At 34.6% G+C, this 27,009-nt stretch overlaps 2 protein-coding genes across 2 annotated transcripts in view; one reads left to right on the forward strand and one right to left on the reverse strand.

Annotated features, from left to right (window-relative positions):
- Window positions 1-366: 366 nt before the first annotated feature.
- LOC138335039 (E3 ubiquitin-protein ligase RNF4-like) lies at window positions 367-8,647 on the reverse strand. Its single transcript, XM_069283937.1, has 6 exons — window positions 8,575-8,647; window positions 6,080-6,173; window positions 5,110-5,252; window positions 4,402-4,484; window positions 2,766-2,853; window positions 367-2,196 (listed from the first exon to the last, which is right to left on the reverse strand). The coding sequence occupies exons 1-6, from the start codon at window positions 8,599-8,601 to the stop codon at window positions 2,047-2,049; spliced, it is 585 nt and encodes a 194-aa protein (XP_069140038.1). The 5' UTR covers window positions 8,602-8,647; the 3' UTR covers window positions 367-2,046.
- Window positions 8,648-8,661: 14 nt separating this feature from the next.
- LOC138335038 (phosphatidylinositide phosphatase SAC2-like) overlaps window positions 8,662-27,009 on the forward strand; it is a 380,613-nt gene continuing 362,265 nt past the window's right edge. The window contains exons 1-8 of the mRNA XM_069283936.1: window positions 8,662-8,950; window positions 9,436-9,516; window positions 9,776-9,912; window positions 10,124-10,255; window positions 10,748-10,792; window positions 11,587-11,778; window positions 13,536-13,734; window positions 14,261-14,328. Coding sequence (XP_069140037.1) covers window positions 8,854-8,950; window positions 9,436-9,516; window positions 9,776-9,912; window positions 10,124-10,255; window positions 10,748-10,792; window positions 11,587-11,778; window positions 13,536-13,734; window positions 14,261-14,328 — 951 coding nt within the window. The 5' untranslated portion in view covers window positions 8,662-8,853. The remainder of the gene's footprint in view (window positions 8,951-9,435; window positions 9,517-9,775; window positions 9,913-10,123; window positions 10,256-10,747; window positions 10,793-11,586; window positions 11,779-13,535; window positions 13,735-14,260; window positions 14,329-27,009) is intronic.

Raw genomic sequence — 27,009 nt, forward strand, 5'->3', positions numbered from 1 at the left:
AGCACTTAAAGAGATAGTATGACTGAACTGGGGCCATGTAGTGGAGTGGTTAAAGTGATCTGACACATTACATCTGGCCCTCTGGGTTTCAAGCTCGTAACCCACCTAGGATAGTTGTTAGGTCTCGACTATAATTTGGTGGTTATTCTTCAGATACTCTGGCTACCCTCCACCTCCTTAAATTAGTTCGAACCACATTGTGTAATGGCGGACAGCGATCGTAGCGAGTTTGAAACATTTACACACATGTCACAACCCATGGGCTGTTTCAGGCATATCACAGGGGTTAAAACGACTGATCTAATTTCCATCTAGAAACTGGTTTTTTTTCTGATTATTGTACAAATATTAATGTTCTCATTAGACTGAAATGTCCCTTTAAATGTCAATGACTTTAAATAGGTAGCAGAACAAAATAAACTCAAAAGAGTGTCACTCAATTATTACAGCAGTTTCCTGTTGTTTTTGCTTTGAGAACATTTATGAAAACCATCCTTCTAAATCTGGTTATGAGTACCTGGTATAATTTAATACTGCCCCATTAATGTCGTACATTCAGACGGTAGAAGATTAATAGTCATAAACAATGTCAGATACCTAAGACACATGCCCACCAAATCCCCTATACACTAAGTATAATGGAAGCAGTCAAATGCTACACATGATAAAATAACAATATTTACAAATAAAGTACATGTTTCTTGAATTTTTGCTACTGTCAGTTCATACAAAATCTGATAAAAAATCGTGAATATTAAACTGTTAGATGTGGTATTGCTACATAGTAGATATACAGAGATAATTATTATAATGATATACTAATACAATGTGTATGCATATTGGTAATCAGGTACATGTATTCGGTCTTTCCATATAACAGAGTTGTCTGCCCTTGTTTTTTTTGTTGTTTTTTTCTGCCCTTTTGGGAAATTCAAAGGTATCACTTGTGACATTATTATTTGTGAGAGAAAATTATGTTGCTTTAGACTGAAAATGTGACTTTGCAATAACAAGCACGACTTATGCCAAAAAAAAAATAAAATGTCTGTTAAGGGTTACCCGACAAACCCTAATTCTTTCTAGGATTTTTTTTTAAAAAGTTGGATTTACACCCCAGATTCCAGTTCCGGTCACAAGTGAAAGACACTAAAAAAAAAAAAAAAAAAAAAATCTGTCCTTCCGACCTATTTTTTGCCAATTGATGTGACCCTAAACAGACATTTTTTTTTTGAGGAATATCAACCTGCAAGGACAGCTAACTCTGTAATTTGTAAATGCGGGTGAAACTTGTGAATGTGAATGAACTAGAAACAAATCTACACATTGTACACATGAAACTAATATAATGATGTACGAAGCAATGTTAATACAGAAAAAAAATCACAAACACTTTATTTTTCAATCAATGTGGTTCAAAGTAAAGTTGAAGTGTGTTTCTCGAACTCTGGTTGAAATCAAAGCATTTGATGTGATACAATGCAATTAGCGTAACTAAATAATCAGACAACTCATTTATATGACAGTCCTGCTGTCTTTGAAAAGATGACAAGTTTTGACAATAATTCAACTCCTTTTGTTGAAAAACAATTGATAATGATGAGAATAACCCTAATTGAATCCTTTTTAATCTAGTTGACATAAAATATTTCCAGAAACATATGACTATGTCCTTAAGAAATATACTTAAATCTTATTGTTGATTTCATTCAACTGAAAATTTATGATAAAAACACATACACCAATGTGCCAATACTATCAATATGAATCAATGGGAGGCAACTCCAATAGATAAGACTATTCAAGAATATTCTATATATTAAAAAAAATGAAAGGCTGTATTCAATATAACAACTGAAGTGCTACCAAAAGTCTACTGTACGTTTCTGAATAAAAAAACTGTTCTAACTAGGTCAGAATCTTCTAAAGCAGAATAGTCATGCCACAAAAATAAGTTCCACATTAATACAAATTATTGAAGAACTTTATATAAATCACATTACTTAAACTGATATCACATTGTTTATGCTTCACAAATGATCCCTCCAATCATAGAAAAATTGGGTGAATCTGTCGTCGAGATAGTGTCTTCCGACAAGTCGGACAGCGTTTTTGGGACCGGATGGCACCTTCAATACACTCATTACAGAAGATATGTCCACATGTCGTTGAATTAAGCTGACGACCACTTCTTGTTATCTACAAACAAACACAGGCATACAGAATACAAGGCCAAACAGACCTTAAGTCCGTTAAGTAAATGACAGATGGTTTTAGACACTATCTATGCCACTTTAGGATATATGTATACTTTTTCATCTTTCTAGAATTTGAATGCTTTTAAAGCTCAGAAACAAATAGCAAAGTTACAAAATCTTGTAACTTTATGTTAATTCTGTATTAACTTTCATTGGTTTTGTGGTAGTTTTGGGATTACTCCATTGTTGTATAGGTTGTCTGGAAAAGTTCTAGAAACAAAATAATTTCAAAGCTTTGACCACGAATATCAGTAGCAATTAACATTCTATGCTTTACAGTATTTCTGATATCACACCCAGCTGGTTATTTTTGTAGATGTAGAAGATCTGTAAAATAACCAGACACATTCGAACTATATACAGTGTACTAGCATAGCTTGAACATGAAATTTATATTTAAATAAATACATAGAATTACAACCAAACAGTAACATTTTCTTTGTTGTTTTATTTATCTAATGTTGGTAGAAAGTCGATGGAAATAATAGATAACATGATAAATGACTTTACCCGTTCATCACTGTCGAGGCACACAGGACAGGTAACCTTTCTATTACCAGGTAAGGATGCTATGGAATCATCCAGGTCAGGTGTGAACCTGTAAGGAAAACAAATTTTACCTGGTTAATCTTTACTATAACATGAAGTTTACTTGTGTTGTGTAATTTTTGTTTGTTGTTTTCGTGGTTGCTATACCGTTAAAACTTGTAGTATTGCCGCACACAGTCGTAATTTGCGCAGGTACTTTGTAGGGCGGGATTATGTGTAAAAAATCTACTATCAGTTTATTTTGCGCCATAATTTTTTTGGGGAGGAAAAACGATGGTCCAGGGCAGTCCCAAAAGTGATGTCATGAACAGTGACATTTCAATGCAATTATTCCCTAAAATGCTTGTATCTTGCACAAAGAAGTGTTGTATTGACGATAATAGAACATTTAAAAACGCATCGTGTTTGTTTTCTTTTATGGCACCTTAAACCTGAAACTAAAATATCTTGCAGATGTCTAAAACATCGGCAGTCGGTCCGCCCTACTACGTGCACATGTCAATGTCTTGAGATATTACACATGATTAGTTATCAGGGAACATTTAAAAAGATTTGAAATCTATTTGTTTAAAAAATGTACATTAATTAAGTAATTAGTGTGTTGAGATCATTAACAATCAACAACAATCGGACTAGCAGGATACGCTATGTTAAGCTTGCAAAAATCAAATTTGCGACGTTAACTCACTTAACCTGTATGGTACCAGATCGATAGTGGACTGGCTAATAATATTTATCAATTACAGTAGAATAGGTCCACTAACCCTTGTAAGCCTTGAGTTAATTCTGCAGTAATATAAATTGCATACTAGCTTATATCAGGATCAGTGTTAGGCATCTTATAAATTCAACGTTGTGTTTTGACTTTTATGCACACGCCCTACATGCTGGGCCCTACGTAAGGTTCATGTTGTTTTCGTGGTTGCTATATTTGAAATGACATATCACTGTGATTTTTGTTCTGTGTGCTAAATGTTTAAATATAATTACAACGTTTCCACCCATGAAATGAAATGAAAGACCAAAACCACAGATCAAAGATTCAACAATTTTAAACATTACACCATTACACTCTCCAATATCAATACCAGTTGTACCGTAAAAATCTTTAACATGGTAACATAATATATCACTTCTTTAATAGCATCAGTAAACATGGTCTCCAACCTTCCCCTGGCTGTGTTATACCAGTCCTCCACCTCCAAGTAGCAAGTTTGAATCTTATGTAGGGCAGTTGCATTTAATGGTACAATGTATTGAATATCTGTAAATAACTCTGGTTGTTGATATGATTTATATTGATAAACCGAAAAACTTTTAGGTTTAGGTACATTTTTATGTAGCACCAAATTACTATGCAGGTAATTTAATTAAGAGTGCGCCAGGTTTAGGAAGAGGAAATTGGAGTACTTGGAGAAAAGCCATCAACCTGCAATCAGTACATAGAAACTGCCAAAAATGCTTTTAAACTCACAGTCCAGAGGTGGAGTTGGAGGATTAGTGATAACCAAATAACCACTGCAGCCTCCTAATTATAAGTAAAACATTGTACCACAAGTAACCAGTTATGAGTGTGTTTCTTATCAGATTCACTTACAGGTTCTCAACTGCTTCAGCCACTTCATCATCCTCTTCTACCAACAAGTCACCAGACAGGTCAAGGACAGACTCCTCGCCGACCTGTAATAACCAGAAATCATTCACTATTTCATCAAGTGTTATTGTCTGGAGATCTATTTCGTGTCAAATTTCAAATTAATGTATTTTACCTTTAATATCAACTTTTACAATCATAGATCAATAAATTCATTAAATCAAGTATAATGTAAATTTATAGGCGATCTACTGTATCATAATTTACAGTCCCAAAACAATTTATTTAATTGGTCAAGTTTTGGTTTCTCAAAATAATGGATTATCTCTACATGTAGATTATTATACCTTCTTTCACTATAAAAAATAACAACACAATATACATCTCCATATAAGCACTATTTAAAAACAAATAAGTCCAGTTTTGCATACTGCATAGATCATATCACCAAAGCTTCCACTCTTGTTAACAACCAAGCATTGCATATTACAGAGTTATCTACCCTTGTAGGTTGGGATTGATTGTGACATCATATTGTGTTTGCGAGCTGACATCATACTTTAGAGAAAAGGACATGAATTTTGCTCACAAAATAATGACCTCACAATGGATACCTACCAGCAAGGGAAATAACTCTGCACTATGCAAAGGCAGAATAGTAATTACTCCAATACCATCATTAGCTTTTTAGGTGTTACAAATATCACATACAAAAAGGACCGATTCATCTGTTGTGTTATGATGACTTGGAGCATTTGTAGCGATGGGACTGGTAAGGTCAATAAAATCATTGCCAGTGTCACTTGTAAGGTCAATACAGCTCCTGTTCGGTTGTGAAGAAATTATCTCTACATCTGAAATAGAAACAAAACTTTAAGGTTATTAATATCATAAGTAAATGACAATTAAAAGTAGTTGGTTGGTACCTACACATTGCTAAAACAGAAATCAACTTCATCATATCTATTCTTTGTATATATCATTCAAGCCAATTCACATGGTTTTACAAAATTTCTTTCTTTTGATAAAGAAAAAATCATCTACGTTGTCAAGTACTATAATACCATGAAGTGAAAATAATAGTGAATTCCACCAATAATGTAATTTCGAATTCAATGTATATACATTACAATCTGCCTAAGCGATTACCTCTACTTAAGACCGCTTTCCCATGGTCCCCAATGGCCAGGCCATTTTCAACACAATTTGACCTGTACGTGTACAATGACTTGCCGGGGTGGTCATTATAGAGACAGTTATGATCATAACTATTTTGCCAAATCTCTTTATTGCAAAATTAGAATAAATAGTTATACAGGGATTATGAGATCCCAAAATGATGTGGGTAAGTTAAGACAATAACCGCACAACAAATGATGTCACAATCACTGAATGGTAGGACTAATCAACTGTAAATTGGAAATTTACTCACATCATTTTAGGATCTCGAAACCGCCATATTAAAATGTATATATCTATAATCATTTCACTGCTGAATTTAAATGAGTCTTAAAGCAATACACTTTGAGTTAGCAAGTTATAAGTATAATTGCATATTAATATAAAAATATCAAGAAGACATGTCATAAATTACACCATATTACACTCCCATCCATCAAATCTAATTACTTTTTGAGGCATGAAACAACAGCTTAAAGTGTTTTATTTGTGATAACTATACCATTAGTGTTTTCAGTGTTATTTAAAACTATCCGTGAACGAAGAGGTCTTCTGCCTGCAGACATCTCTCTTCTCTGGCGGCGACGGGCGCGAGACTGAAATGAAATAAAAGATATATATATATACATTATAACCAGATAAGTGGAAACACTATATGATAATTTTTAAAACAATTTAATAGTTCGATTTCTCACATCTATTCTTATTTCCACTGTAGAGGTAAGTATAGGCCAAGATTTATTTTAATTAATAAGTCATTTTTTTTTTTTATTCTTGTGCTTGTAGAAGTTGAATTGAATTAGAGGTGGAATAATTCTAATTATAGAACTTACTGTACCTGTGCTGTAGTATTATATGTAAGGCTCCAGTAATTAAAATAGGCTTATAAATTTTAATTATAGGGCTTACTGTTCATGTGCTGTAGTATTATATGTAGGGCTCCAGTAATTAAAATAGGTTTATAAATTCTAATTATAGGGCTTACTGTTCATGTTCTGAAGTATTATATGTAGACCTCCAGAAAGAGGCTTATAAATTCTAATTATAGGGCTTACTGTTCATGTTCTGAAGTATTATATGTAGACCTCCAGAAAGAGGCTTATAAATTCAAATTACAGAGTTTACTGTTCATGTGCTGTAGTATTATATGTAGGGCTCCAGTAATTAAAATAGGCTTATAAATTCTAATTATAAGGCTTACTGTTCATGTTCTGAAGTATTATATGTAGACCTCCAGAAAGAGGCTTATAAATTCAAATTACAGAGCTTACTGTTCATGTACTGTAGTATTATATGTAGACCTTCAGAAAGAGGCTTATAAATTCAAATTACAGAGCTTACTGTTCATGTGCTGTAGTATTATATGTAGGCCTCCAGAAAGAGGTTTATAAATTCAAATTACAGATTTTACTGTTCTTGTACTCTAGTATTATATTTAGGGCTCCAGTAAAGGGCTTATAAATTCTAATTATAGAGCTTAATGTACATGTGCTGTAGTATTATATGTTGGCCACCAGAGAGAGGCTTATAAATTCATATTACAGAGCTTACTGTTCGTGTACTGTAGTATTATATGTAGGGCTCCAGTAAAGGGCTTATAAATTCTAATTATAGAGCTTACTGTACATGTTCTGTAGTATTATATGAAGGGCTCCAGTAAGAGGCTTATAAATTCTAATTATAGAGCTTACTGTATATGTACTGTAGTATTATATGTAGGGCTTCAGTAAGGAACTTTTTAATTCTAATTATATAGCTTACGGTTCTTGTACTGTAGTATTATATTTGTAGGGCTCCAGAAAGAAACTTACAAATTCTAATTATAGAGTTTACTGTTCATGTATGAGGTACTGTGATATTATATGTAGGGCTCCAGTAATGGGCTTATAAATTCTAAATATAGAGCTTACTGTTCATTTCCTGCAGTATTATATGTATGGCTTCAGTAATGGGTTTATAAATTCTAATTTCAGAGCTTACTGTTCATGTACTGTAATATTATATGTAGGGCTCCAGTAAGAGGCTTATAGATTCTTATTATAGAGCTTACTGTACATATACTGTAGTATTATATGTAGGGCACCAGTAAAGGGCTTATAAATTCTAATTATAGGGCTTACTGTACATGTACTGTAGTATTATATGTAGGCCACCAGTAAGGCACTTTTAAATTCTAATTATAGAGCTGACTGTTCATGCGCTTTAGGCCTATAGTATCATATTATAATATGTAGGCCTTCAGTCCCTTCCAGTAATTAAGGGACTTATTAATTTGGGCGTGAATTAATAAAGCTAGGACATAGATGACGAGGATATATTAGTAACTCAAAAGTTTTGGCGGATATGTCGCGAGTGCTTAGTGTTTGTGCAGACTGACATTCCTTTGGTGATACAACCTTTGATATAACTTACGAGTGCAAGGGTTACTGTCTTACATTCTGAAGCAGGCTGTCGATCATTACATGAAATGTCATATTTATTTAAATGAATCTTTTGTCCTTTAAGCAAGGATGAAACATCGGAAAATGTATTAAGCTTTGCATTTTAGCATTTTTATCTATTTTTAGTAACAAAGCCATACTCCAATTGGGGTATTATACTAGTTTGTGTATAATACGCAAGTTAGGGTTTTTCCCTCGAGGTGTTGAAGAAAGGAAGAAAAGAATAGCTAAGAAGATAGTATAGAATGGATATCGAAAAACCTTCTGAAGACTCTGAAGAAACACCTTCATGAGAGCTGTTTGAAAAAAAATTTAGTCACCATTTACACATATGGTACCGACATTATATACAGCTGATCGCAATAACGTGTTTCAATGCCAACACCCACAAACCAGGTCACTGTTGAAGATGGTAGGCCTAATGCATTTTAGCCTGTTTTACGTGTAGCAACAGTGATTTACTATCTAAATCTCTGATTTCAGAGATAGCACAGTTCATTTTACATACGCATGACGGTTTTCACTCGAAAACGTGTCTGATAAGAATCCAACTTACCCGATCATCTCTTATTCTTGTCGACATGTTCTCTTTTGAAAAGGGTGCTGGAATCGAGGTAATGGGAGATAATTTGGAACTCTTCAATAAAGGAGTTAGAAAACGTGTGCACTTCCGAAATTGACAGAAGAAGAAGCTGACGACGAATGTTTGATGCGTTTTACATCAATACTGCACATATGATGTCTGTCTTGCTCGGATTACCAACCATATACAATTAATGATAAGCGATTCATAGGCTAACGATTCGTCTGGTTTATTTCATCGCGTATTATCGTCATGGAGGTGTATCATACCGAAGACCATTATATACTGCATGATGGAGATTTCAGTCTCTGGTGCGACCGTGCGCGCGGTACACTAGAACCTAAAAAAGGTATATAGTGATCTCCTTTCATCGAATCCATTAAGTGTGAATGTGATAATGTAAATAAATCGCTCTTTTGTTTTGATGTTTCCCTCACTCATTAAGAGCAGGCGCATTAATAATTTATGCACACATACATTAAGAGACAAACTAACTAGTAGCAGAATTTTTCTTTTGTTTATACAGTCTGATGATCGAATATTTATATATTTTGAAACTAAATTGCTAATATCATTTATCATCCAATATACAAAACACAATAAAAACATGATTATTTTTATTGGATAATATTATATACTGTACCGATAATAATTAGAAAAATAATTAGAATTGCAAAAAAAAAAAAAAAAAAAAAAGATTGAAGAGAAAAATGGAATGATGTAATACAAAAAAAAATCATTTGAAATAGTTTTTTATACGATAACTCTCTATTATGTCATTTGATTAACTCTTTCGATCCTCCAGTTTTCTTCTTCATTTTATTTCCTCTTTAGGTTTAGATTTATGCTCTGCCTGGAATCCTGTCTGTATCGGCTGTGTATATGGTGTTATTGGGAAGCTGATAATTCACCCAGGTAACTAATTTTATTGGTTCATCTTAGCAGAAACAAATATTCAAATAATATTCACTATTCGTTAAATACATATATGTATGTATGCATAAGTATTGATGTATATACCTCTGATGTATATCCCTTTTATGGCTAAGAATTGTTTGCAGCTTGAATAATTATTATTTATAAAAATGTATTACTTATGTAATTGTACAAATTGATGCCAAATGAATGAACAATTGCAATATATAATCATTGATTTTTTTTCTTTCGTATATAGATATGGATCCGAGGCTGATTCTTATTCGAAAACGAAGCTTAGTTGGTAAAATAAATGGAGAACATGAGGTGTACAAAATTGATAAAGTCACTGTCCTGCCTTTGTCTACAGCAGAACCTGTTGATCTTGACCTAGGGGTTTGTCATCTTTTTTAACAACTCCATTAAATACATTAAAAAAACCCAGTTTGGTTTAGTTTTTAGTCTTAAAACTCATTTTTGCAAATATAAATACAAAGCCTTAAAATGAATGAGTTTCAGTTTATTCTTTTGCAAAAAAAAAAAAAGAAAATGAAAAATATATAATTAGTCTTTTTGATTATGTCTTATGCTGTGCTCTCTTTTTTAGTTGTGTAAGCTTCACCATTTTGGAATGAAGAGGACCCAAAGGATTACTCAACAGGCTGAAGGCAAACAGCAGGCTTTACAGAAAACATGGAAGACCATTAAAAGTGCTGCAGAAAATGTTAAACCAAAAAAGGTATGTAATGTTATTTGTCTGTTTACCAGAAAATGAACAATAGAATTTATTTCATAATGTAAATTTGTATTTCCCTGATTAAAAAAATGGAATAGACAGTAACATAGAATGACATGTATCAGGTCTTACACACGATATTTATGTTGGCATCAAGGTTTCATATAAGAACATTTTTGTAACTTTGTTTTTTAAACATTGCTATATATAACTACATAGATTCCAAGTGTTGCTGGAAATTTCACAAAATTATGTCTGTGTGGTATTATGACAAATAATTCTGTAGACAATAAAGATCAGAAATTGTAGTGACATTTCTTAATAGATTGTCTACCCCTTGTCCATTAAGACTTCTTACTAGATTATTTTCTCTTGTACAGTTAAATATCTGCTAGATTGTCACCCTCTAATATAGTGAAATGCTTTCTAAATTGTCTGCTCCTGTCCATTGACATTTTGATTACATTGCTGATATGTATAATTACTCATTTTCAGAAGGAACTTAAAGAGAGGGACAAGTTTGTCAAGAGAATTGTTGATGTGAGTTTAAAACAAAAGCAATATATTCTGCTACAGTTGGTCACAAGGAAGTTCAAACATATGCATGTACAAGTATACTTGTAATATCACAACTCATTGTTTTATCAGGAAGTATTGAAACTAGTACCTCACAGGTTAGATTATAGATATGGACATAAATTCTTCCCTTTCTATTTTCCATGTTGCAAAATACAATGCAATAGATTTTATCTTAAACTTTTATAGCGAATGAAAAGTTGCATTATAATTATGACTATACGATATATTTTTATGAATATAAAATGTTTCTTCCTCAGAGTGATCATTTGTGAAATATGATGGACCAACTTCTCAACTTTTATCTGCATGATTTAAAATGTAATGATAACATACTATTTGTGAATAGAATGGAGTTAGGGCAATATCATGTTGTGTATTATAAGTAAAAGTTTAAACTCATCAAACCAAAATGTTACACACATGTACCTACTGCAATGGTTATTGCCCTTTAGGGAAGAACATTACATGTACAATGTATTCTCTTTGTTAGTGTTGGACTTTCCACACTGGATAACGGTTTAGCTAACTCTCTCTAGGAGTGATAACTCTATAATCAAGACAGTTAAAAACTATGCAAAATTAATTCATTTAAACTAAAGGGAATTCATCCTAGAGAAAAGCTAGAAGGCGACCACATTGTCCAATATCTACAATTACAGTCTTATACAATTTGTTTGAAATAGTAATAATTTTGTAACTTAAATTCTTTAATGATATTGCATGTATATAACCTTGTCTCATTCCTATTGCAACAGGAAGTGCTGAAGATGTACAATGACAGCGATTCGTTCTATTACTGTGAGACGTATGACTTATCAAACAGTGTAGAACGTCAGCATCAGGACAAATATGACCGTTCTGTTCCGATGTGGAAGAGGACTGATCCACGGTTTTTCTGGAACAGTCACCTTGTCACAGAGCTCGTCAACATGCAAGCTAGTGAAGAGGTGAATTATCTTTAATGAATCTTTTGGTCAGATAATTCCTCTCTCATATTTGTAGAGTGGAAGTTAATGAGAGTTTTAAAGTTGTATTTCTGGTAATTTTCACTGTAACGATATGTCGTTTTAACATTTGATATTTGAACATGGACATGTAACTTGATGATTTAGCTCCCCAAAAGCATATGTCGGCCTATAAGAGAGCCGAAATCTAGGGATAATATATTCCTGGTTTTGAATAAAACACCTCCAATCTTCGCCATATTCAGTACCTCGGGTTTTGTCGGAATTCCGAATCGTATCACGTGACTGGCGTCAACACGTCCTGCACGTGGAGATCCAGGTAACTAGCGTAAGTGCACATATGTTTGTTTACGTTTTCCTTCTGGCTAATATGGGCAAATCGTGCTGGTTTATGTCCACAGAGCGATAATTTGAAACATCTCATTCACACATTGTCGTAATTCAATATTGTGTGTATCAAAAATTGTAATGTTTTAGCATTAATTTCTTTGTAGATCCAGTCAGCTGAGGTCGACCACGTGTTTTGTTTACGAAAAATTGTTGACATTTCTCTTGGTTTCACAACTCTCGTATTACTTCGAGATTGTAGCAACAATGTTCGGAAGAGTTCGGAATGATTCGGTATCTTTCGAGCCTATTTTTTACGTGTACACGTTAAAAATATTTTTTTACTTTTGTAATTAAAAAACTTCCATTGCTGCAACTTTATAAAAAGTGATAAAATTAGAAAATTTAAACCTCGGACAGACGGAGAAAAATGTGTATAGCACTTATACAGTTTTTACTATGACAAAAAGAGCGAAAGTGATAGACCATACAACTTTAAGGAAACCTTAATTTTGGTTGTTGACTTTCTCCTTTAGATAACTTTAGATAAAAGGGCCTGGGGAAATTCTGTGTATCAAGAAACTTTCATAGATAGGTGTTTTGTACCAAATGTCTGAATTAAATCAAACAGACTTCAAATGTTAATTTGATTATTTGGTTGTTGAATTGTTTTCTTCAATATGGTCTTCAGTATGTTATACAAAAAAAAACTCATCATGGAGACTTTCATGTAATCTTATTGACAAAAACTTTTGGTGAAAAACTGGAACCTATATGTTTATAGATAAGGATATCAATGGTACTGAATGTGTTGTACAGTAATACACAGTTATAATGGACCTCTGGGGACTAATGAAATCACTTTGTTATAAACAGATTTTGTTATACACATATTACAAAAATCCTATTGGAAACTTCGACGGGGAATGAAAACCACAATGTTATAACCATGAATACATTGTAAGTGTGTTTGTTATAAACACGTTTTACTGTAATGCACTTGATTTTGTTTCACCATTGTAGCGTACCTTTCATTGCAAAAAATAATCCCAGTGAACTGTAGCAGACTAGTAAATGTGTCTGAAATTCTGTTACTAGCTTTCCGTCTCTGATTCACAGAATTGAAAACACTTTTAAATCAGCTGCACTCAGACCTTTCACTGTGTCCTTAGATTAACATGAGCTGTTTAAAGAATGTTATGAACGCTTTGAAACAAATGAACATGAGCCAATGTTATGAATGCTTTGAACTAACCGAAACAAATGAACATGAGCTAATGTTATGAATGCTTTGAACTAACCGAAACAAATGAACATGAGCTAATGTTATGAATGCTATGAACGTACAGAGACCAAACTTTATGGTACAAATTACCTCAGACATTAACCAGAACTCTTATTGTGTTATTCAGGAAGTAGAATTGGCCAGCCATTGGATAACTCCCGTCATCCAGGGATACTTCCAACTGGAGAAATGTACCATGGAGTTCACCGACCTAGGGTCAAGTCCTGCTGATCAAATGGCTCTGCCAGACTTTGGTAATACCAAGAACAAGGGTCCTCTTAACTTCAATTTGGGGATCATCTCACGAAGGAGTATTCACAGAGCAGGTAGGTACACTTAGTCATATTTAGTTTTATGTTTATATTTACTAAATGCATTTTGTACACTTAGTCAGATTTGGTTTCATGTTTGCATTTACTAAATGCATTTTCCACAATGACACAAAGAAATTTGTCTGTTTTAACATCCATAGCAATTGATGATGATGAAGGTCTGTTTTACTTTATTTTCTGAAACATTCATTGTATGTTTCTCTTTTTTGGTCCTGTGATTTTTGTAGAATTGTAAAGTTCTATCTGTGTTTAAGATTTAAGATTTAAATTTAATCATGTTAATTACCTTGTATCCTCAAAATGAAGCAAGACTTCAAGAGAAAATGACAAAACTAGTATATTGTACAAGAGAAATCTTAAGAAAAAAAATGTATATTCAGTATTGCATATATTTTGGTATTTACATGTTGTATGTTTAAAATTATCAGATGTCAGCTCATTCCATTATTTTCTGTTGTCTGTATTCATCAAACAAGGAATCTGGTACAAATATGAATATAACCCTATATTATCTTAACAGGCACAAGGTCTAAGAAACGAGGCCTTGAGGAAAGTGGAGCTTGTGCTAACTATGTCGAGACGGAACAGGTGAGTACCAATGTTAGAAGAAAGTTGGTCCATACTGGAAGACTTTTAAAAATTGTAGATATGATAAATCAATGATACATTATACACCAAATTTTGTCTTGAATACATTCACCACTAAATTTTGGGGGACTAGGGGCTAATATTATCGGTTGGTCACACTCTCCATTTAAACTGTTTGAACCTTTAACCAAATTCACCAGTTTGTAGTTGAACTCACAGTTCACAATGTTCATTGTGTTACCTATGCTGACACAGCAAAGGTGTGTAGCAGGATTGAACTGGTTCGGTCATCAATGACCAGGTAGCTCAGCGGTACAGCATTTGGCTAGTGTTCTGAGGTCCCGGGTTCAAATTCTGGTTTGGTCGCTACATTTTCTCCTCTCCTGTGACAAAATTGACATCCAACTAAAATACCAACGGTGGTGGTATAAGGGTCTTGTAAAGGAGTGTCAAAACAGATCAAACAAGCTTAAGCTTCAAGCAGATCTGTCTTATCAAAAGTGCTTAGTTGGTCAGAATTGCAAGGTTCCATATATGGTCAATATCAACACTTTTTGACCTGTGTATAAAGACTACTTGGCTATAAAGACTATTTTTCGTGGTCCCTTGAGTTGTCTTTGTTGACAGGTTTGACTTTAGCCACACTTCTGAAGAATGAAAATCAAGGGGAAAGGAGGCCCCTTCTGAAATCAATAAAATATCTGCAAAAAAAGCCAGTTATATTCCACCGCATAAGCGACATCTATTTACTTTTAGCTTTTAACGTTATAATGAACTATACAGGACATTTAACGTTGTCCTTTGTAAAATGTCAGTCCCTTCAAAGCTACAATCTTTACTCTTATAAATTTATGATATAATGAAGTGAAGCAACATCTTCTTAGTATTTTTACTTCTTCTTAGTATTTTTACTTTTACGGTTTGGTCTAAGTTTTCCACACAAATGACAATGACAGAGATAATGTTTGCATTTGTAATAGTGACACAGACATATTTTTCATGACAGAACTGATGAAAGTAAGAGTTGTCTTTCTTTAACTTTATGGTATGATGCTGGAACAGATATGTTCTCTGTAATAAAAATAATCTATGGGAGGAAGTAAACCTGTCCCTTAAAAGCCATGACTCATATCATTGGATTAAATGTTACATTTGTGTATAAGAAAAAATAGTTTAATACAAGTTTTATTTAATAAATCACTTATATGTAGGATTGACATTAGTGATAGGAAATGAAATAAATCTCTCAACAAAAAAACTTCTACTTACGGGTAGATTTTGACCTGGTCGCCTTTTTCAGTCCTAACTGTGGCTAATCTTTCATAGAAGGAGTTTCCATTCAACTTAGTTGGTCAGAATTGCAAGGTTCCATATATGGTCAATATCAACACTTTTTGACCTGTGTATAAAGACTACTTGGCTATAAAGACTATTTTTCGTGGTCCCTTGAGTTGTCTTTGTTGACAGGTTTGACTTTAGCCACACTTCTGAAGAATGAAAATCAAGGGGAAAGGAGGCCCCTTCTGAAATCAATAAAATATCTGCAAAAAAAGCCAGTTATATTCCACCGCATAAGCGACATCTATTTACTTTTAGCTTTTAACGTTATAATGAACTATACAGGACATTTAACGTTGTCCTTTGTAAAATGTCAGTCCCTTCAAAGCTACAATCTTTACTCTTATAAATTTATGATATAATGAAGTGAAGCAACATCTTCTTAGTATTTTTACTTTTACGGTTTGGTCTAAGTTTTCCACACAAATGACAATGACAGAGATAATGTTTGCATTCGTAATAGTGACACAGACATATTTTTCATGACAGAACTGATGAAAGTAAGAGTTGTCTTTCTTTAACTTTATGGTATGATGCTGGAACAGATATGTTCTCTGTAATAAAAATAATCTATGGGAGGAAGTAAACCTGTCCCTTAAAAGCCATGACTCATATCATTGGATTAAATGTTACATTTGTGTATAAGAAAAAATAGTTTAATACAAGTTTTATTTAATAAATCACTTATATGTAGGATTGACATTAGTGATAGGAAATGAAATAAATCTCTCAACAAAAAAACTTCTACTTACGGGTAGATTTTGACCTGGTCGCCTTTTTCAGTCCTAACTGTGGCTAATCTTTCATAGAAGGAGTTTCATTCAACAGTCATCACTTACAGCATACTTCCAACCTTTCACAAAGGAAAAGTGTGGCCAATAAATGTCTTGCTACCACAGTGGAGTCCACACATAATCCCCTTTCATGGCCAATCAGAATAACATGACCATGAAAGGGGCTGGACATGTGTTCATGGTAACAAATGCTGTAAGAGAGGGGAGATAATCATTACTCACCTTGTTCTAATGATTAGGTCAATCAACATGCAACTCTATGTGGAAAAGATTTAAAAAAATGATGCAATACGAAAACTGCTTTTGATTAAATTTACATAAAAAGCTTCATTAATTAATGTTTGATTTAATTATCATGTGATAGCTAAAAAGCAACTTAAAAATTGTAAGGGCAATTTTTAACTCTTTAGGAAACTTTGCATCAACAAATGACACTTTGAAATTAATATATGCAGTTGAAAATAAGGTACTTACACAATTAAAGTTTCTGACAATTTCTTTAGCTTTTTTTTTCATTTGCATATTTGTCTTCAAACAATTGTGCAGAGCCTGATAATAATCCAATGGTTTCATTCTCTACATATCCTCCAAAAATATTTATATTTCTATATTGGTGCATCAAAATTAGTAGCCGATATATCTCTTCACATTGTAAAATAAAAAAAACCCTGTGCTTCTTTCGATTGGTAATGACCAACTGATGTATTAACATTGAGCAAAGAAATTTTAGTACTGAAAAGTACTCACAAGCATAATAGGTACAGGTAAATCAAACTGGGAACAATGGGAGAATGGGGTTTAGGGATGGAATCTGTCTTTAGGTGAACAAGCATGCAGTAAGTCTGTTATTGCATGATTTCTTGTCACTCAAAACATGTTACACAAAAGCCATGTATACACAGATATTCAACAGTGACACAAGCAGAATTTATATACATAAATCACTCCCAGACAATATATCACACTTTGCATTTCTCCATTGCTCTCTTTCTCTCAGGCCCTTGTGGCCTAGTGAATAGATGTCTAGACATATTAACACATGCCCTCCACTTCTTGCGTTTGAATCCCATGTGGGGTAGTGGTCAGGTACTGACGGCTGGTTGGTGGTTTTTCTCTGGGTATTCTGGCTTTTCTCCACCAACAAACCTGGCACATCCTTAAATGACTTGCTGTTAAGCCTACCTTAAGCTAAATAAAATCAAACCAAATTCTTTCTCTCCAAGGATGTTAAAAATTATTGAAAACTTGATTATTTCGAAACCTTAGATTTTACTATGGATTCACATCATTTTGTAGTTAAAATATGTGTATATACTGAAATTTCATAGCATTGTCTTCTCGAACTATACTCCCAGGAATACCCCTTCATGTCATAAAGTTAGGTTGATGTGAACTTACTTAAGCCTCTGTACATAACATTGACTGGAATTGCAATTTTGTTCTCCCATTCAAAGTTCTTATATTAAAATATATTTATTCTTTCATTATCTGTGGCTCTCCATTCTTAGTGTTCATGTATTCTTAGTAGGGCTGAAACGATTTGTCGAATAATCAGAGGCAATTAGATTAATGAAGCTAATTGCTGATAAACGATTAAAGATTTTATTAATTGTTTATCGTAACATGCATAGCCAGTGCATTGTAAGCTGACTAAACACGTTGACAGATCATGGATTTCTGAGTAAGCCATTCCGACTGGAGTTTCATCTCTTTATGTACATGTTTTGAACTCAACAAAGCTTAAATGATGTGAGAAATACTTGTTAAATTACGTCTCTGTGGAAGTTAAAGTCATTAATCAATGAAAAAGTGGATGTCATGAGAAAGCTTGCAACACGCTGTTTGCCAATTTTCACTAGCGATCGACTACATGTTGTTACGTCACGGAGGCCTAATCGCCGCCGGGGACGCTCGGGAGCGGAAGGAGCAGTAATCTTGAACATTTAAATTTTACTATTGCATGTGTTTATTATATAAAAAGAATGTTTTGGTTCATATTCTAATTGAATATAAGAGTTGCTGATTTATTTATTTTTTTGATCACGGAAATAAAATAGTTCATTGACGAAAATTTGGTCATATCACTCCGTGGCGGCCAGATTTGGTTGATAGTCGTGTGAAGGTCACGTCAAAACAGCGGGTTAGCAGACTTGATTTAAACGATGTTACGGAAGACAACACAGGAACGGAATTCAGAGCTTATTTGGGATAAAATACATTTGTTTTGTCAATAAATCTATTCCTATTTGTTGGTAGGCTTATATTATATAAGGCATGTCCTCTGTCATATTATACGGTAGGTGTTATTATTAGTTGATAACAAAACATGGCGGACGTTTTCAGTAGTCAGTAGTGAAACAATATAGTTGCCTTCAATTCAAACGATTAATCGATTAGTAATCGATTACATGTGACCGAATAATCGAATACAAAAATTACTAATCATTTCAGCCCTATTCTTAGTGTCCGTCCATTCTTATTCCTCCATTCTTAATATGTCTTAATGACAAACTAGGAGTTAAACAAAAACAAAACCATTTTAAATCTTAAATAGATATAGTCAATGTTTCCTTGTTTATAAAGAACTAGGGAAAAAAAACTAAAAAACTTGGAGCTTGTGTTCTTAAATCCCAGTTACAAGTCCCTAAATGATAAGTCAAATTTCTGTGAAGGATGTTGCTGCTTGTGTTCTTAAATCCCAGTTTCAAGTCCCAATGATAAGTCAAATTTCTGTGAAGAATGTTGCTGCTTGTGTTCTTAAATCCCAGTTTCAAGTCCCAATGATAAGTCAAATTTCTGTGAAGGATGTTGCTGCTTGTGTTCTTAATCCCAGTTACAAGTCCCAATGGTAAATCAAATTTCTGTGAAGGATGTTGCTGCTTGTGTTCTTAATCCCAGTTACAAGTCCCAATGGTAAGTCAAATTTCTGTGAAGGATGGTGCTGCTTGTGTTGTTAAATCCTATTTACAAGTCCCAATGATAAGTCAAATTTCTGTGAAGGATGGTGCTGCTTGTGTTCTTAATCCCAGTTACAAGTCCCAATGATAAGTCAAATTTCTGTGAAGGATGTTGCTGCTTGTGTTGTTAAATCTCAGTTACAAGTCCCAATGATAAGTCAAATTTCTGTGAAGGATGTTGCTGCTTGTGTTGTTAAATCTCAGTTACAAGTCCCAATGATAAGTCAAATTTCTGTGAAGGATGTTGCTGCTTGTGTTGTTAAATCCCAGTTACAAGTCCCAATGATAAGTCAAATTTCTGTGAAGGATGTTGCTGCTTGTGTTCTTAAATCCCAGTTACAAGTCCCAATGATAAGTCAAATTTCTGTGAAGAATGTTGCTGCTTGTGTTGTTAAATCTCAGTTACAAGTCCCAATGATAAGTCAAATTTCTGTGAAGGATGTTGCTGCTTGTGTTCTTAAATCCCAGTTACAAGTCCCAATGGTAAGTCAAATTTCTGTGAAGGATGTTGCTGCTTGTGTTGTTAAATCCCAGTTACAAGTCCCAATGATAAGTCAAATTTCTGTGAAGGATGTTAAATAACTTGTGTCTTGTTTATTAGCATGTCCATAAGGAAGCAAGGACATCAATAAGTTAACAAAAAATATTCCTGTGGTTTTCGTTTCTTAAAGATCAATAACAATATTTTTGTGTGTCTGCTGCATTAGCAACCACCTCTTTATAACGACCTTGTTCTTGGTCCCATGTGTGGTCTTAATAGACAGGTTTGGTTGTTATTATCCTCAAAACCTTGAACATTCATACTGACAGGCCATTTAGGCCTTTTGTTTTGTGGATAATGAGTGTTTTACATAATACTGTTGCCATCCTTGTACAACACCTTTTTATCACTGATAAAGACCTTAAGCAATTACATGTAATATGAATGCGTGTTCAAGAAACATAACAAGGTTTTGTTAATTTGTATTCATTGCTGAAATAAAGAATTTTGCCAGCAGTCTTCAAACAATTTTCCATCTTCTTCTAACATTTCAAAATGGTCATTGGTGGTATGGATTTTATTTCAAAAATAAAAAAATCAAAGTGAAAATGGTTTGGAACTTAAAGCCCTGCTTGCTTCCCAAGCGATCTAAGAATGCTCCGTCTTGATTATTCATTTCTCTCGAGGCAGCTGGTTATTGTGGAGTTGATTGAAAGAAGCCAGAAAATAATTTTTCTGATGATAATAATTTATTTCTTTATTTTTTTCCATTCATGTATTTTCAATTTTTTATTGCAATTTTTTTAGCTCCCTGTAATTTTCTTTGTCATTGAAATGCTTTTATTTTTATCACAGATACTCAAGGTTGTAATTGACTTTGTTTTAACCTTGACGATAATTTCAATTGCTCTCATCAACATTCTAGTCAAAATTTCACATTTTCAATTTGATGAAATTTCTCAACTTCTGGGCATTTTTGATTAATTCTTCAGGAAATTGTGGCAATTCCATACAAAGAAGGTCATTTACTTGTGAAATTGAAGTTTGAAAAAGGTCGACCATTGGCATTTTAGATTAAAATCTTCATATCTTTTCAAAAGTTAAGGATGTATTCTTCTGAGGTTTCAGTCCCGTTGAAGTCTCGTTTCAACAAAGATAAAAAAAAGTTATGAGATTTTCAAATAAAATCTATCAATATATACAGCAAATCTCCAGTTGCGAATTTTGGCAAAAAATTACGTTTCTATTTTTAGTAGATTTTTTTTATACTTGGTTTTTAGCTCACCTGGCCCGAAGGGCCGGTGAGCTTATGTCATGGCGCGGCGTCCGTCGTCCGTCATCTGTCGTCCGTCATCCGTCGTCCGTCCGTCCGTCCGTCCGTCAATATTTCCTTTAAATCGCTACTAGTCATAGAGTTCTGCATGGATTGTAACCAAATTTGGCCACAAACATCCTTGGGGGAAGGGGAACAGAACTTGTATAAAATTTTGGCTCTGACCCCCCCCCCCCCCCCGGGCAGGAGGGGCGGGGCCCAATAGGGGTAATAGAGGTAAATCCTATAAATCGCTACTTGTCCTAGAGTTCTGCATGGATTGTAACCAAATTTGGCCACAAACATCCTTGGGGGAAGGGGAACAGAACTTGTATAAATTTTAGCTCTGACGCCCAGGGGGCAGGAGGGGCGGGGCCCAATAGGGGAAATAGAGGTAAATCCTATAAATCGCTACTTGTCCTAGAGTTCTGCATGGATTGTAACCAAATTTGGCCAGAAACATCCTTGGGGGAAGGGGAATAGAACTTGTATAAATTTTGGCTCTGACCCCCTGGGGACAGGAGGGGCGGGGCCCAATAGGGGTAATAGAGGTAAATCCTATAAATTGCTACTTGTCCTAGAGTTCTACATGGATTGTAACCAAATTTGGCCAGAAACATCCTTGGGGGAAGGGGAACAGAACTTGTATAAATTTTGGTTCTGACCCCCGGGGCAGGAGGGGTGGGGCCCAATAGGGGAAATAGAGGTAAATCCTATAAATCACTACTTGTCCTAGAGTTCTGCATAGATTGTAACCAAATTTGGCCACAAACATCCTTGGTGGAAGGGAAACAGAACCTGTATAAATTTTGGCTCTGACCCCCCGGGGGCAGGAGGGGGGGGGGGGTCCAATAGGGAATATATAGGTAAATCCTATAAATCGCTACTTGTCCTAGAGTTCTACATTGATTGTAACCAAATTTCGCCTCAAGCATCCTTGGGGGAAGGGGAACAGAACTTGTATAAATTTTTGCTCTGACCCCCCGGGGGCAGGAGGGGCGGGGTCCAATAGGGGAAATGGAGGTAAATCCTATAAATCACTACTTGTCCTAGAGTTCTGCATTGATTGTGACCAAATTTGGCCACAAACATCCTTAGGGGAAGGGGAACAGAACCTGTATAAATTTTGGCTCTGACCCCCCGGGGGCAGGAGGGGCGGGTCCAATAGGGGAAATAGAGGTAAATCCTATGAATCACTACTTGTCCTAGAGTTCTGCATGGATTGTAACCAAATTTGGCCACAAACATCCTTGGGGGAAGGGGAACAGAACTTGTATAAATTTTGGTTCTGACCCCCGGGGCAGGAGGGGCGGGGCCCAATAAGGGTAATAGAGGTAATTCCTATAAATTGCTACTTGTCCTGGAGTTCTACATGGATTGTAACCAAATTTGGCCACAAACATTGTTGGTGGAAGGGGAACAGAATTTTTATAAATTTTGGCTCTGACCCTCCCGGGGACAGGAGGGGCGGGGCCCAATAGGGGAAATAGAGGTAAATCCTATAAATCGCTACTTGTCCTAGAGGTCTGCATGAATTGTGACAAAATTTGGCCACAAATATCCTTGGGGGAAAGGGAACAGAACTTGTATACATTTGGGCTCTGACCCCAGGGGGGCAGGATGGGCGGGGCCCAATAGGGAAATAAGAGGTAAATATTCAAATTCCTTCAGAAAAGAAACAATGAACCTGTATTCAGAACATGACTTGTTATTACAAACCAGGTGAGCGATACAGGCCCTCTGGGCCTCTTGTTAAGAAATGGCCCATTTGGTGGCCATTTTGAAATTGTGCCTTTTTTCGCTTTGAGTAGAGCCACAGTTTTACCATTTTTTAATGAAATTGTTTTTACTTAAATCATCACTGCGCCAGCATTTTTAGCCCACCATCATCAGATGGTGGGCTATTCAAAACGCCCTGCGTCCGTGGTCCGTCGTCCGCCGTCCGTCGTCCGTCTGTAAACAATGCTTGTTATCACTATTTCTTAAAAACTGCTGCAGGGATTTTGTTCAAACTTCACATGGAGGGTCCCCTTGGTCCATATGTGTGCCATACAGATTTTGAGGCTGATCGGAAAAACAAGATGGCCGCCAGGCAGCCATCTTTGATTTTGGCAGTTGGAGTTTGTTATCGATATTTCTTGAGAACTACTGAAGGGATTTTGTTCAAACTTCACATGGAGGTTACCCTTGGTCCCTAGTTGTGCCATACAGATTTTGAGGCTGATAGGAAAAACAAGATGGCCGCCAGGCGGCCATCTTCGAATTTGATAGTTAAGGTTTGATATCCCCATTTCTCAAAAAGTGCTGAAGGGATCTTTCTCAAATTTAATATGTAGGTTCCCCTAGGGCCCTTGTTGTGCATATTGCATTTTGGGACCGATTAGTGAACAAGATGGCCGCCAGGCAGCCATCTTGGATTTTGATAGTTAAAGTTTGTTATCGCTATCTCTCAGAAAGTACTGAAGGGATCTGTCTCAAAATTCATATGTAGGTTCCCCTAGGGCCCTAGTTGTGCATATTGTGATTTGGGACCGATTGATCAACAAGATGGCCGCCAAGGAGTCATCTTGGATTTTGATAGTTGAAGTTTGTTACCGCTATTTCTCAAAAGGTACTGAAGCGATCTGTCTCAAATTTTATATGAAGTATGTTTGAAAAAGTTTAAAAAGTAGAGAAAAGATCCATCTTTCCTTTGTTAGATATAGATCATTCTTTGGTGGGCACCAAGATCCCTCTGGGATCTCTTGTTAGCTGTATCAAGCTAATTTTTGCTGTAAATCTTAACTAGGTTCGTGGTTATTAAAATAATGAGTATTAATGCGTGAAATGATAATTTTTTGTCACTTTAGTTTTACATTTAATGGTGTTTTGAGCACTTTTATTTTTTACTCTAAAATATTGAAAAGTAACAAATACAATGGGGCAAAAAAGTGAGCAAACGGATGTCCCATTTTTCAGCCTGATTTAGAAAGAACAACCCTTTCCCTATTGATACTTAAAATTGTAACAAAAGTTTAATACCAGAACTTTTTCTATAAACGGTTAAATTTGGGAAAAATGGCTGAAAATGGTGCATTTTGTTGCTCAACATTAAGGGGTACGGGTAGCATATGTTGTTATTTTGAGAAAAAACATGAGTCTTTTTAATCAAAACTGGTATATTGTTAAAGAAGACCACCGTGAAAAAAATTCTACAAACATCCATACATATCAAACACCTCATTAGGAAATTATGGCTTTAATCTCTTGTGTTTGTGGTCAAAACGGCAAAATTTCCATAAAATCCAATATTTTGTCAACTGGGTATCTTTGAGTGACAATAGCTCAAAAATGAGCACATGGACATATGTTTTTTCTTCCATTTTCTTTTATGGTATGAACTCCTTTTTCCAAAAATCTATATGAGAAAAAAAGTTTAATACAAGAAAATTTTGACTTCTCAGAGGAGTACATCCTTAAGGTGACATGTAAGATTAAACTCCCTTGCATTCGATGTGTGTTGATGTGGTGTGCTATTGTACCACATATTTTTCTACCCATTACCATCAAATGGTGTGCTATTCAAATTGCCTGTTTTCCATTGCTAATCCTTCTGTCTGTCCTTCTGTCTATCATTACTTTTCTGTCTGTCCTTCTGTCCATCATTACTTTTCTGTCTGTCCTTCTGTCTATCATTGCTTTTCTGTCTGTCCTTCTGTCCATCATTACTTTTCTGTCTGTCCTTCTGTCCATCATTACTTTTCTGTCAGTCCTTTTGTCCATTATTTTTTATCTGTCCTTCTGTCTATCATTACTTTTCTGTCTGTCCTTCTGTCTGTCATTGCTTTTCTGTCTGTCCTTCTGTCCATCATTACTTTTCTGTCTGTCCTTCTGTCCATCATTACTTTTCTGTCTGTCCTTTTGTCCATCATTTTTTGTCTGTTGGTCCTTCTGTCCATCATTACTTTTCTGTGTGCCATTCTGTCCATTACTTTTCTGTCTGTCCTTCTGTCTATCATTACTTTTCTGTCTGTCCTTCTGTCCATCATTACTTTTCTTCTGTCTGTCCTTCTGTCCATCATTATTATTTTGTCTGTCCTTCTATCAAGGATTCTTTGTACTACTTTTCCTTTTAATATACCAAACATACCAAAATATGCGTTTACAAATAACTGAGCTAATGCTGACATTCAGTGACGGAGTCCCAACCCAGCCAACTTAGATCCTGATTTACCTTCTGAAATAACTGGTTCTATTGTCTTTTTTTCCCCTGGATTCCTTGTAAAGAGCAATCACATAAATAAACTTACTCATGCATAATTGATTTTAATGAGAAAAGAATGCAGTTGTGTTTTTACAAATTACAGAATTATCTCCCTTGTAAGAAGGTATCAATTATGACATCATTATTTTGTGAATAAAATTAATATCTTTTTCTCTGAAAATATGACGTTTTTGCCTACACAGAAGAATTTATTTGTAAGAACACATGATAGAAATTATATTTAACTTTTATCTATACAGACAGTGGAAGTGAATAAGAATTCTGAAACATCTTTTGTCTGGTGTTAAAAGCATCAAAGTTAGATCTTTGTTACATGTGATCTTTTCTGAAATAGTATTTCTGACAAACTATGAAACGGTTCTTTGAAACAGACTGCTTTGAATAACGATTTCCAATTTCCACAGTGCCTTGAGATATTAAGGAATACTGCCAACACCCATCTCTCCCAATGTAAGATTGATTCAATTTTTACAGGACTGAAAGTCCATTATGACTTTTTTCTGCTTTTTGTTTTAACAATACGCTTTAGATTTTTTTTCCTGAACTAAATCTGATTTTGCTGGACACGACAGACAAATCCGACAGGTTTAACGGAGACATGATATTCAATGTCCCAGTGATAAAACACTCAGGGCAGACTAGCCATTAACTCTATAGATTGGACAAACCATATCCCTGGGAATATATATCTATATACTTAGTCAGCTTAAACATGCACAGTTAAGTAAAACCCTAAATAAAAGCTTTTCTGCAGCAAGATAATGTCCATGTGTGTCTATACAATCAACGTCAGTCCTGTTTAAAAAATGTGGAAATGTTCAATAATGAATGTATAACTGTTTCTTAGATTGAAATAGATACACAGAGAAAACATGATAATCCCCCTAGCCAGACTGCTTATGGATAACGATAAAAGTACATTTGTTACTGGGGCGTCTGGAGAACATGACAACCTGTAGACTCAACATTATCCCAACACAACAGGGAAATCATGGAGGCAATAAATCTTTGTTTCATGACGAAGAAAAATGTTACTTTATCGTTATATGCTACAGATCCCTATGCTTTTCATGACTTCTGTTACTTCAATAAATATCCACAATTTCGTTCTTTTACAGTATTCGGTATGAAGAAGACATGTTACAGTAAACAATAGGGGTAATTATAAGTCTAGCATACTGGTAGTGCCATCTTATGTTCGTAGTTCGTTTTGAAAATAATAAAAGAATGAGAATTTTTCTTTAGGTTTGATGAAAATCAATATTTCGTGTGTATAACTATTAATTGTGAAATTATTTCTGTTTCATTTTGTTTAAAGTGAATATTTTTTTTTTTTCTGAATTCATTCATATTATCTCTGTTTGCAGTTATCATAGAGACAGTATTTTGAACATTTTAATATCTTGATGAGACAATCTGATTTGTTAAAAGCGACAATTTAGTGAAGTTAAAACTGGTTCATAACTACAAACCAAATATTACTTAAAATTATCGTTCTGCATCCTTTACGAAAAATAAAACTTAAAATATGAAAA

This window comes from Argopecten irradians, chromosome 11 (genome assembly GCF_041381155.1).
Source record: "Argopecten irradians isolate NY chromosome 11, Ai_NY, whole genome shotgun sequence".
Lineage (NCBI taxonomy): Eukaryota > Metazoa > Mollusca > Bivalvia > Pectinida > Pectinidae > Argopecten > Argopecten irradians.

Excerpts from the sequence above, each read along its gene's own strand:
- LOC138335039 (XM_069283937.1), bottom strand. The coding sequence starts at position 8,601 with ATGTCGACAAGAATAAGAGATGATCGG. Across the intron at positions 6,174-8,574 it reads CAAGAATAAGAGATGATCGG|TCTCGCGCCCGTCGCCGCCA; the intron begins GTAAGTTGGATT and ends ATTTCATTTCAG. Across the intron at positions 5,253-6,079 it reads TAACACTGAAAACACTAATG|ATGTAGAGATAATTTCTTCA; the intron begins GTATAGTTATCA and ends TTTCTATTTCAG.